At 37.5% G+C, this 12,967-nt stretch overlaps 1 protein-coding gene across 1 annotated transcript in view; it reads right to left on the bottom strand.

Annotated features, from left to right (window-relative positions):
• Positions 1–1,423: 1,423 nt before the first annotated feature.
• The window catches only part of LOC134654881 (carbonic anhydrase-related protein 10-like), a 47,468-nt gene continuing 35,924 nt past the window's right edge, over positions 1,424–12,967 (bottom strand). Inside the window, exons 5-12 of the mRNA XM_063510342.1 lie at positions 12,584–12,775; positions 11,089–11,184; positions 9,388–9,454; positions 8,768–8,922; positions 7,589–7,726; positions 3,129–3,174; positions 2,287–2,366; positions 1,424–1,580 (exon numbers count right to left, since the gene is read on the bottom strand). Coding sequence (XP_063366412.1) covers positions 1,527–1,580; positions 2,287–2,366; positions 3,129–3,174; positions 7,589–7,726; positions 8,768–8,922; positions 9,388–9,454; positions 11,089–11,184; positions 12,584–12,775 — 828 coding nt within the window. The 3' untranslated portion in view covers positions 1,424–1,526. The remainder of the gene's footprint in view (positions 1,581–2,286; positions 2,367–3,128; positions 3,175–7,588; positions 7,727–8,767; positions 8,923–9,387; positions 9,455–11,088; positions 11,185–12,583; positions 12,776–12,967) is intronic.

The following is a 12,967-nucleotide window of genomic DNA, read 5'->3' as shown; positions in this document are numbered from 1 at the left end:
GGAAATGACCAGCTTTATTACAACCAATTTTACTATGAGAACTTTCTTATCTGTGGTAGTAGGAAAATTTGTACTGTAATGTTATAAGTAGTATAAACCTTACAATTTTTTTCTACCCCCCATACCTTTATTTGTCATTTAAAAGGTCGTACACACACCTTTAAACCCCTATGTTATAGTTGTCAAGCCAAGTCTTTAGTCTATTCCCCAAAAAAGTATTTGTGCATACACGCAGTATCTTTTTGGTACTTTTACGATACTTCGTGTAATTACCACTTAAAAAATATTCTTTGAAATGCATTGTTGCCAACCTAATTTTAATTGTCATCTCTGACAGATGAGTACTAAGTGCATTGCTGCCAATTTACAAAATTGGCAGCAATGCACTTAGTTAAAGGTGAGTTTTTTCAGTTAATTCTTACATAGATAATTTTTACTACGACTTATAGATTCCGAGATATAAGCGACTTTCTGGAAAGACCGTTATACTTATATTAATTTTATGCTTTCTATTTAAATATTTAATTGAGAGATTCATAGATCACACTTTGTAAAATTGAAAATTAAAAAAAAACATATTTCATGTAATTATTTTCAAAATTGCTTTTTTAGGGTTAGGTATGAGGATATTAGGTAAGTATAATTTGAGGTATATTTTACAAAAAAATATTGAACGGTATTATATCTGGAGAAGCCCAAACTTGGTATGTTTTGAAAATTATTTTTATTATAATTAAAAAAAAATGGCTGAAATGTAATGATATGATATTTTTGGAATCGGCTCAGAAAGCCCTTTCGTTTAATACCACACACGATAGGTTTCAAAACAGTTTTTTTAAATTCCATACAAAAAAAGATAACTCATCTCGTTTTTTTTTATTTAATGGTGCTTCGGGTCAAATTGTTTCAAATGTCCTAAAGATCAATCGTACCGATTTTCATACCTTTAACATCATTTGCAGCATTTTACTGAATATCTCGGTGTACTGCCAGCGCTATTAAGAAGGCGCAGAAATAAAAAAACAATTGAAAAGAAAATTTTGGGTGAACCCATATCTTCGTATAATGAATGAAGATGCAAATCATTTCAAAAGAAAATACCGGCGCGGCACCGCAGATTTCTGCGGCGCCGCACGCCGCTCGGCGGCACCGCGCGCGGCGAAACTCACCGCTTTGCGGCACCGCGCGCGGCGCCGCGCACCGCTTTGCGGCGCCGCAGCGCGGCACCGCAAAATTTTGCGTTGCGGCGGGCGTCGCCGCAGAGCGGTTTGCGGCGCCGCAGATTTCTGCGGTGCCGCGCCGCGCGGCGGCGGCGGCGTCGCACCGCTGACATGTGGCCGGGCCCATATTATTATGAAAGGTTCTTTATTATTAATATGTACTTTTTGTCGTAAATATGCAATCTTTTAATGTTTCGTTGATAGGTAACCAACAACATGGTATAATTTACAAGAGCGTCACAATTGGTTCAATTAAAGATGGACTCTATCAGAACGAGGTAAAGATCTAATTGGGCTGCAGCATGGCTAAGTCTTCCGCGCTCCTATACCGAAGGTTGTGTTCACGAGGCCATTGTGTTGCTGAAAATTTTACATAGTAAATAACATGGACATTGAAAGAGAATTAACCTCCTAAAGTCCAAGGTCCTAACTATAGTACCTATTCGGTTCGATGTAATTTAAACCATATGCAATTGGAACAGAGTCGCTTTTGCTTTGATTCGTTCAGTTTTCAATCAACGCAAAATCAACTCTATTTCCTACCATTTAGGTTCAAATTTCAGTGGCAAATTTTGGATGTTTCGTTTGTATGGCTGGGCCTTAGGAGGTTAACACATTAAATAACATAAGTAGGTACAGTCACCTGCAATTATCTTTAAATAATGTTGAGTTCAGTTCATTAACTGAGCTTACCAATTTCTGCTGCTTACTGTACAAGCTGTACCTACTGCAATTTATTTACTGGTATATTTTACTGTAATTAGTTATTAGTAAACAGCTACTGAATACTTACCAGTACTTCACGTAAACATTATTTAAATTGCAACTACATAAATATGAGTATATATGTATAGCTAAAATAATATTAGGTAACAACAAAGCAAATTAATACACCATTCGTGCAACTAATAGGTCTTGACTGATGATACAGTAAGTGATAAAATATACGTAGGACAAATGTACAGACTAGACTAGAGCGTAAAAAATATATTTAATATTTTAACAGATTAAGATAAATAGGTTAAAAAATAGGTTAGAAGGTGAAGTGCGAAACAGCTATACCTACTTTTTTGCGACACTTTTTTTGCACATGCTTGGGTTTGCATGCAATACTTTTTGTGGTACGAATCTTGCGTGAATATCGTGCTGAAAACATGTAACATTAAGATTATTAAAAAACATATTTATAACAAGTACATATTATGGATGGATGGAAGAAGAGGGGGGAGGCCTTTGCCCAGAAGTGGGACACAATAGGCTCACAATAATAATAATAACATATTATGGTTGTGTCGTATAACTAACTCAAGGGCCACATAACGCACGCTCCGAGCATTAACGCTTGACGCTCGGTCGATCGTCAACATTGTTTGAAACAAAAGTATGGCGGTTGGCGTTGGCATCGAGCGAGTTTCATTGACTAACGGCCTTTAATATACTTTAATATAATTACGTCAAAAATTTGCTATAGATACGATATTCTGGGTGGGGAAAAGTGACGATTCTTCAAACAAAATATCACTTTTGACACTGACATATCCAATCCATATCGTAACTAGAGCTAATTGTTGACGTATATAAAAGTTCAAATCAAGCCGCGAGGCGTTAGTCTTTTAACAAGTGTTGTGTTTATCCCCTCTTTGTAAAGTTAGAAAACATTCAACATGCTTCGTGCTTTTACACATTATGAAAGGTATGGTTGGAAGTTTTATATTATAACAATCATTCACGAATAGTATACAATGAAGGTAATAAATTATTATCATGCTACGTGCGAGTGTAGATAGACAGTTTTTGAATTTTAAATTTTTTCTGTCATGCATCGTGCATTTAATTGTGCCATCTTGAATTTTGATTTTTGATATTGGGTAGTATTAATAAGTAAGTATTAAATTAATTAAAATATACCTGTATAATGCATATTCCGGTACATGTCTGGACAGTTGCTGTTGATCTGTGGAAGACAAAAAAAAATTTGAACAATTAGTACATGTTCTTTAAACGCTGTCAACGAGTGGCCCTCCATTTTAATGTTTTTTAGTAATTAAGGGCTTACCAGAATAAAACTTAAGCATACACCTGCCCTAGTAGCACGGTCGCATTTTTATCGCTTGTCACCATGCCTGTCACGTTCTAACAAGTATTTAAGTGCGAAAGTGACGGGCATCGCAACAGGCGATAAAAATGGAACCATGCTGCGCCCGCTGCAGTCACCTTAATTTCGCTCGATAAGAAACCAATTAAATAAAATCTAACATTAAAATCTCCTAACGTTTTTAGTCATTACGGTAAGTAAAGCCATGTGTTGCTAGTTCGATAATAAATTGCGAATATGCGCAATGCGACGGTTACCAAGTCGCACGTTTAAATGACGTCATATGCATTCTCTCCTACCACACTCCACCTGCAAATCCCTATCTCACAGCCCCGCCTAATCTAATTTAATCTTTAATAAGCTTGCGCTTAGGTCGTTTTTACGTAAACTAGCTTGATGGACATAGGATTTTTTGAGCGGTTTTGGTGGGAATAGTTTGAATCGTTCAATTAAGTGTGCAACCTGGTTTAGCCAATGCATATTGGTTGATAGAATAGCCGCAAGCAATTTAGTATTATCTGTTGCAGTATTTGAGGATAAGATGTGGTTGCGGCGTGGTTTTGATGCATTATATAGGTACTTGGTCAACCAGATCTTGACAGTAGAAAAAGGCAGCAAATTTGAAAAATGTAGGCGCGAAGGGATATCGTCCCATAGAAAATTTGAATTTCGCGCCTTTTTTTACTGACAAGATTTGGTTGACCAGCTATATTTCACTTTTTTTTTACCGTATGTGTATCTTTTATGTTCAATATTTATACTGGTATTTAAATGCGTTTACTGGTATTTAAAAGATAATCTTAGGTGTGCCTAAGGTTATCTTTTATTTAAATTCGCCTTTGTACGAATGATGTGTGTTTTTTTCATGCATTATGTTTATTTTTGTACAATAAAGTGTTTTACTACTACTACTACTACTTAATACTCTTTTCCATTATACTAAGAAAGGTACACATTTTAACATTATATGTTATCCGACAAGCCAACTTTTCCAGTAGAAAAAGGCTCTAAATTAAAAAAAACTTGTATGGTTTCTCCATCCATCGCGCCTTTTTATTATTTGCCACCTCATTCTACTAACAAAGCTGGCTTGCCAAAGTATAGCTACCAAACTCAAGCAGCCATATTGTTTTACTCTATAGTCTACGCCATTATAGATGCAGACTATACCGGCCCAAGTACAGATGTAGTGCACCGGACTTCCGCCTATAAATCGCGGGGGATCCCCGGCTAAGACGAGCTTGTTCGACTCACGGCGTAAATATAATTTACACCCGATGTTAATTAATTCTGCAGTGCTGCGGTTGTGGTTAGAGGGCTCGTGGCTCGTAGTAGCTTATTGCCTATAGGGCTTTGACCTTGATAGTTTGTGCTTATAGGGTTCAGTGGCAAAAATGGCTGAAACGGAACTCTAATAGTTTTGTTGAAATGTTTGTTCGTAGAGTCTGTGCGGAAAGAGAAGAGTCGTGGAATGTATGGGGCCCAATACATTCGACGACTCTTCTCTTTCTGAACAGACTCTATGAATGATTTGATTTGCCGTGAGACTTAAGGTGTCATCAGTTCGGATGTCAACTGCAGCTCATTGCTGTTGCGATTATGACGTTCATTCTGTCAATGAAATTGACAGATACAGCGGCAACAACGATGCTGCAACAGTAATACAGTTGCAGTTGACATCCGAACGTCACCTTTATAGTTTTGTATTTTTAGGGTTCCGTAGGTAGGTACCTCAAAAGGAAAAAACGGAACCCTTATAGGATCACTCGTGCGTCTGTCTGTCTGTCCCCCCTCTTTGAAAAAAATACGCAAAATAGGTAGTTCTTTACCTAAAGATGACAAGAAAACCTATAATAAATCTGCAGTCAAGCGTGAGTCGGACTTAATTACTAAGTTTTTGATCCGAACCCTACGGGTTTATTTAAAGTCATTTCATTCACGTTCCACATAAAAAAATACATTATTAAAAATTGGGTAATGTACGGAACCCTTGGAACGCGAGTCCGACTCGCACTTGACACATTTTATTCGTATTTTGTATTTCATATTAATGATTCCATTTCAGATATTGGGATGATTGTCGTCAGACTTATTTAATATTAAGGCATGTATGTAACTGCAGGTCTAAATATTATCTACAGTGTGCTCGCAGTGTAAGCTGCGATATGTTCAGTTTGACAGTAACACCCCCTTGAGTTATAGCATCGCTTAGTACACTGTTACCAGAGTTCGATTGTACACCGCCGTGTGCTATTGAAACAGGCGGCGGGCCAATGCCGATATTATCTCCTGGCTTGTATTGTGGCTAGGCGCACTTGGATAGTGAGTTAGGGCATTAGTTTATGGGGCTCTAAAATCTTGAAATTGATATGATGAATTATTTTTTGTTTATAGCATAAGTTTACAACTTACGCCAGAAAACTTACAAAAGTACGAATACCTACTTAATTCAAATATAACTTGTGGCGCTGTAAGCTGTAGACCTCGCGAGCATGGCTTAAAACTCAACAAATGTATGCCAATTTTTTAAATTTTTTCAATACTGAATCTAAAAAAATCATTAGTAACATTTCATTTTAGCGTTTCCTATACAAAGAGGCACTTGACAGTTTTATAAGCTAACTTCACTTTTTTTTTAATAAATTGAAATTGTAAAATGAGTCCCAAATAATACGTTTTTGAGACACTGATATTAATGTTGACTAACTAAATATACTCAATCTGTGAATAAAGTTTCATGTAGTTTTTTTCCATACAATATCGCCTTGAAATAGTGCCAAAATATTTAAACCATTTACATACCATTTACGCTCATTAGCGCATACAAGCTCGTCGTGAAACGGCGATATATTTAGGAGCTCAGTTAGACAGTAAAAACTCCTTAAAGTTATAGCTTTATAGGTAGATATTATACCTGGTGGCTTGTATTGTGACTAGGTGCATTTATACACTGGGTTAGGGTATTAATATATGGGGTTCTAAAAATAGAATTTAAAATGATTTACGGGAAAATTCCTCCAACCTTTCATAATCAGTTTATTGTTATTTATAATCCACTTATTGTTACTAGAATTAACATGCCCTTTATATTTAAATACAAAAGTCAAAGAAGCTTGTTCATTCAGTTGTAAAAGTAACGTTGATAAAATTTTCCTAATTCCTTTTATCTTAATTCCAGTCTTACTTTAGGGAATAAAACGGAGAAGCGTCTTGTCTGTAACACAGGGGACTGAACTTATCCAAGGACTGTCTTGGAACTAGAAGCAGTAAATAAACTGTAATAGAAACTCAGACTTATGGCGTCCATGGAGATGTCATGCGAATTATTTAGCAGTCTCAAATCTTCTATAGTTTAGTCTATTTAATCATATCAAAAATTAAAATGCATGTCATTGGTAAGTATTCCATACCTAGTACCTATCAGTTAAGGGTGGCATTATGTAGTTTAATACTGCGGAATTTGACCTCTAGCTCACCTCATTTAAATTTCCTTATTTAATACCTATCTGTCCAAAACCACTAAGTTAATTATTATGACAGTGAATCGTTCTAACCGAGTAAAAGTGACTTTCTAAAAAACTGACACGACAGCATGTTGGTCTATATATATTAACAACTTTTAAATACACATGTTTGTACGTACAGCTTTCGTAGATAATTAAATGATTGATATTCCCTAAGAAAATATTTTAAGCTGCCGACTCCATGCAACCATTGTCCCAAGTGCAGCACAATCTCTGTCTAGTTCTTGTTCACACGTTCTAAACAGCTCATTTGCGTTTGATAAACTGTGCTGTTTTTGCTATCACAGTCCGTTTTATTGCTCACTGCAGTTGCGGTTGATATCCAGTTTTTATTGTTCACATAAAGATATGGATATCACTGAGAATTGCTTAAAGCAGTTTTCTTATTGCAGTCTTTGGCTATTTTCACTATTAATAAATAAATATACAATAAGTATTAAAAAGACATTTTCACACAAATTGAATAAGTCCCACGTTAATTAAGCTCAAGAAAGTTTGTGATGTGGGCACTCAGACAACGATATACAAAAACTTAAATACTTAGAAAACATCCATGAATCGGGAGGAATAATATCTGTGCTCATCACACAAATAAATGCCCTTACCGGGATTCGAACCCAGGACCATATATCTGCTTCATAGGCAGGGTCGCTACCCACTAGGCCAGACCGGCCGATTAATAATTAAGTTGATGTAAAAAGCTAGTGATGACATCTTTTGGCTAATGTGGTAATTATAAAATAATTTACCTGAGAGCCTTGCTTGTTGAAATTGATGTTAGTCCGGACGGTGCGGTGGTGCAGTGGCTGAGTTGGTCGCGCATTATTCCCCAGTGGTGCCTTTGGAGATACGTCCGAGCCTTGCATCAGGCGACGGAGGGCGTACATCTGTGTGAACAACAATTGTTACCACATTATCATCTACAATTACACAAGGTTTAACCGGTTAAACCTGGAGTTTTACAATTTAACCCTGTGTTAACGGTTAACTCAGAGTTAGTGGGTAACCCTGAATGTTGCAAGTGGCCCTAAGAGGTAAAGCTAGACTAGGAAAATTTCGAAAACGCATTTTCGGAAGCACAAAAACGTGTTAGCAAACGTGAGAGTGTTTAGTAAATAATTAGTGGTCATGATAGTGATGCTCAATGGACACTAGAGATTAGAGAGAGTGGTGTCCCGTTGTTTCCCATAAAGTTTTAAGTCATAATGTATCGTTTGTCATATTATCATTAGTCATAAAACTGAAACCGTTAACTTTTCAGGATTTTCGTTAGGTTTGTTTTATGGCAATCCTGAAAAGTTACGCGTTTTTGAACCAAATGAATGATGACTAACGAAAATGCGGACAAACAATACTTATGACTTAAAACTTTTTAGGATCCTTCGTACGTGAGGTACTGCTGTGTGTTGGGAAGCAACGAACTTTTAGGAAACAATAGAGACCCGAGAGAGTATTACCTCTTGCTTGGAGATATAAATGGGCTTGTTAAAGATGATCCACACTGCGGTCTCCCAGCAGCCGGGGTGCGTGGTGGACCCTTCGTACGTGAGGTACTGCTGCGTGTTGGGAAGTAACGAACTTTTAGGAAACAATAGAGACCCGAGAGAGTATTACCTCTTGCTTGGAGATATAAATGGGCTTGTTAAAGATGATCCACACTGCGGTCTCCCAGCAGCCGGGGTGCGTGGTGGACCCTTCGTACGTGAGGTACTGCTGCGTGTTGGGAAGTAACGAACTTTTAGGAAACAATAGAGACCCGAGAGAGTATTACCTCTTGCTTGGAGATATAAATGGGCTTGTTAAAGATGATCCACACTGCGGTCTCCCAGCAACCGGGGTGCGTGGTGGACCCTTCGTACGTGAGGTACTGCTGAGTGTTGGGAAGTAACGAACTTTTAGGAAACAATAGAGACCCGAGAGAGTATTACCTCTTGCTTGGAGATATAAATGGGCTTGTTAAAGATGATCCACACTGCGGTCTCCCAGCAGCCGGGGTGCGTGGTGGACCCTTCGTACGTGAGGTACTGCTGGGTGTTGGGAAGTAACGAACTCAGCGGCAAATGCTTAATAGAAACCGAGCTACCTGTGAAGTTAAAATTGGTTAAATTATGGAATAACAGTATATCTTTTCACTGAACAATTGCGGACTTTATGTCTTTGTAATAAGGTCTACCAATCGCCTAATAGTTTGGACGATGGTACCTAAATTTGGAAAACCTTTGTACATTTTGTATTAGTTTAATATTGAAGGACGTTAACAGTAAATAAACGTGCAAATCTTAAAATATGATCACCTGAGGGTATCTAATAACTGAGTAAGTAAGACATAGGTATTTTAATATTTTTTTATAGGTATAACTAATTCAAAAGATCGACTGACATGGGTTTCAAATGCACTTAATAAAGTGTTACTAAGTGAGAAAGATATTTAATTTTCATCATAATTCTCGTGTACACGGGTTTTGTATTAAATAGACACTTATCATGGCATGTAGATTAATTTTACGAGTAGATAATTGAGAGCTTAAATTTAAGCTAAAACACTTACCTCTATAATTGACTCTGTTGAAAGCACTAGTTATTAACCTGAGCTCTTTATTAGTCGGTTCGCCGATCTGGAACAAATATGCAACTATGAAAATATTAGTTCTCAGACTTTCGATAACTATCCAGTTTAGCCTGTAAAGTGGGGGCTCATGTACTGAAAGTTAATATCGGATTCCAAGTACCTATTGAAATATAGAAGTACGTTTTATTTAGCACTAGCGACCCGCCCCGGCTTCGCACGGGTACTTCAACGAATTTACACAAAACCTCTACAAATTATACACCAAAACCTTCCTCAAGAAACACTCTATTAATAGGTGAAAACCACATGAAAATCCGTACAGTGGTTTTTGAGTTTATCGCGAACATACAGACAGACAGACGCGGCAGGGGACTTTGTTTTATAATATGTATTGATAATTGAAATATAGTAAGTACGTTTTATTTAGATCCCTCTTGATCTAATCAATTCAATGTATTACAGTTACTACTTTATGAAAACAGACTATTATTTAATGTCGACATAAGCTGGTAAATAAAAATAGAAACTTCATAACACAGTACACATTTTTTTCATCACGTCTTTAAAAAAGTTTCAACTGTACCCATGTAGCATGGCTCCCTCCTGACTCTCCTCTACTTATGGCTCCTCTACACGATGGGCCAACGCCGGCCACTCCAAGGGACGCAGCCAAGCGGTAGAATGAGATAGCAATATTTGAGCTTGTTTTAGATTTAGGTACTTACTAACTTTTAATTTAAGATAAAAGATAAGAGCGCACCGCCAACAAACTGTTCTACAGTTTGGCGAAATTTTTGTTACTGTTTATGTATGTGTTTTTATATAACAATAAATTAAAAAAAAAAAATATCACTTGCTCGCTCTAACGCATAAATGCGTCCCTTGGAGTGGCCGGCGTTGGCCCATCGTGTAGAGGAGCCATTAGATTTTTACAAGAATTGTACGATATCGCGGTATTCCCGCAGCTCGGCATCGCCAAGTGCTTGTGAAAATTGAGAGCCAAAAACACAAAAAGAAAAATAGGAACAAATAGCAGCGTTCTTTTATAGGTAGTACAAATGAATTTGGTTCATTTTTGAAGTGAAAACTTCTTTAGGTCGAGACAGGTCACGTGACCGACAGATTCGACAGATATGTATATTGAAAATTTGTAAGACGGACACGTGACTAGGGGGCCGATTTTTGAATATCGATCGCTCGATTTCGCCACTCGAAAATCGGTGGAAAACGGCGAAATGCTGATTTTTGAAATACGGGTGATAGAAATTTGGAATCTAGTGGTATATTCCAAATTTCTATATTCTATTAGTAGAATTTAAATGCTTAGCAATAGAGATATTACTGAACGAAATACACGAAATCGAACGGTCGAAATTCAAAAATCGGCCCTCTGATCGAAAAACTGTTACAATGTCATTGAGTTTTCACTTCTGCCGGCACTCCCGTTGTTTTTTTTTACCTCACGTATGCTAACTGTGTGCTAAATGAAGTGAAAACTTTAGCAACTTTTAGAACCACGTAGCACCCAAATTTGCCAAAACGCACATGCATAGGTACATTGTATTTACCACCCAAAAAAATTTTGGTAACATAAGTAGATTACATAGACGAATATTACGAATAAATGACTTTTCTTTCTTCTTCTTTCTTTCTTTCATAGAAATTAAAAAGGTGTGTTACTTGAACCATGAGCGAGATGCCCACGATGCCCTGCGACTTGTGCTGCGCCTCGGACATGTTGTGGTACAACTCCTTGTTGAAGCCGTATAGCTGGATCTGTATGAAATAAAAGAGGAAAGTCATTATAACTACCATTACTTGTACATTTTTTTTTCATTTGCAGCTTGTTTTTTCTGATGAATTCAGAATTTTACAAAATCATAGAAATAACTATCGTCTTTATATCTGTATTAATAAACCTCGAAGCACTGCACCTCAAGTATTACTTCTTTTTTTATATGTGTAAATTTTTAACATAATAACTTGAAATTAAACAAATGCTTGATCTATAAAAAATCGCATGTCCTATCTATCTTTTCAAAGAACAATGCATGTCATAGAAAACTCGCATTTAAAATTTCACAATCGAGGCACTTAAAAATGAAACTCTTTCATTTGCAATTAGCACAAAAGTTGGAGCCGAGGGTCCAGAAGTTGAACAAACGGAGAGCGATAACGGCGATGGGGTGAAACTTGGACGTGTTAATTTGCTAAAAGTTGGCTTTAACGATTTTAAGGTCCAATAATCTTATTAGGGAATTAATTGGGAAATTCTTTTAGAATATTTTAAACGTCTTTTTAGATGAGCCGAAGTAAGTACTAAGCGAACATTTAAATATTTTAAATGCCTATCAGGCTACGATTCAATCAACATACAATGGAAAAAATATGTTTAGAGTTTATATCGGTGTTTTGTCAAGTTCTTCTAAAACGATTTCATATGACAACATACAATAACACGATGGAAATCGTACATCTACAACCGCCAATCGAAAATAAAATACCAGGGGCCCGTTTCTTAAAAGCTTGTAACTTGTAATCCAAGTGGAAATCCCTTTCTAACAGCTGTCAAAAAGTGACATCCGCTTGTATTACAAATTACATGCTTTTGAGAAACGGGCCCCAGGCCGCGTAGCCAACGTACCAATCGCTTACTCTCCGTAGCGATCGAAACGCAACTGTCACTGTCGCACTAATATGGAAGAGTGATAGAGAGACACAAAGCGTTTCGTTGTCGAAGCGATAGCGATTGTAACCTTAGCTAGGCCGGCAGGATGACAGATGACTGTAGACCCCGTTATCTTGTCGCACTGACATTAATTTTCCGTAGAGCGTGAATGTTTTTTTTATCGACTGTTTAAGTTTCGATAGTGTAGAACTTAAAGTTATATGTCAGTGATAATGTCAAATGGTTTACATTCGCGTGCGAGCCACGAGCCGAGCTGCGAGCCGAGCCACGAGACGCGAGTGTAAGCTGTGGGGTCGTGGCTCGCACGCGAATGTAAACCGGCGGTTTACCTATTTATTTTTAATCAAGAAGTTTTCATTGAGATTGAGCATAGACTTAAAAGGCGAAAATTCAATTGCATTATAATAAACATCGATATCAAGATAGTCGATAAAAAAAACATTCACGCTCTACGGATAAGGATAGGCCCCAGTTCAGTATACCTACCTCACCAGGAAACGTATGGTGGTCGATCTGGTGCTCCGAGCCCCGGTTATCCTCCAGCCCATAGTGGAAGTATATCTCCTCGAACTGGTAGCGGTAGGAGAGCGGCCCTCCGCTGATGTTGACCTGGTGTTTCGAGTCCTTCTCGACTCGGAACACGAGCGACTGGCCAGTGTTTTGGAGGACTCCGCTGACCTGGTAACATGGATAATAATTTAATTTTAAAAGGTTCATTTTAATGATGACGCCGGGCCGGAGCTTCCGGCGCTTCGTTTTATATGGTACTAGCGACCCGCCCCGGCTTCGCACGGGTTAACCTTCCTCTTGAATCACTCTATCTATTTAAAAAAACGCACCAAAATCCGTTGCGTAGTTTTAAAGATCTAA

Source organism: Cydia amplana, chromosome 15 (assembly GCF_948474715.1).
Source record: "Cydia amplana chromosome 15, ilCydAmpl1.1, whole genome shotgun sequence".
NCBI lineage: Eukaryota > Metazoa > Arthropoda > Insecta > Lepidoptera > Tortricidae > Cydia > Cydia amplana.
This window is presented reverse-complemented; position numbering and strand designations above follow the sequence as displayed.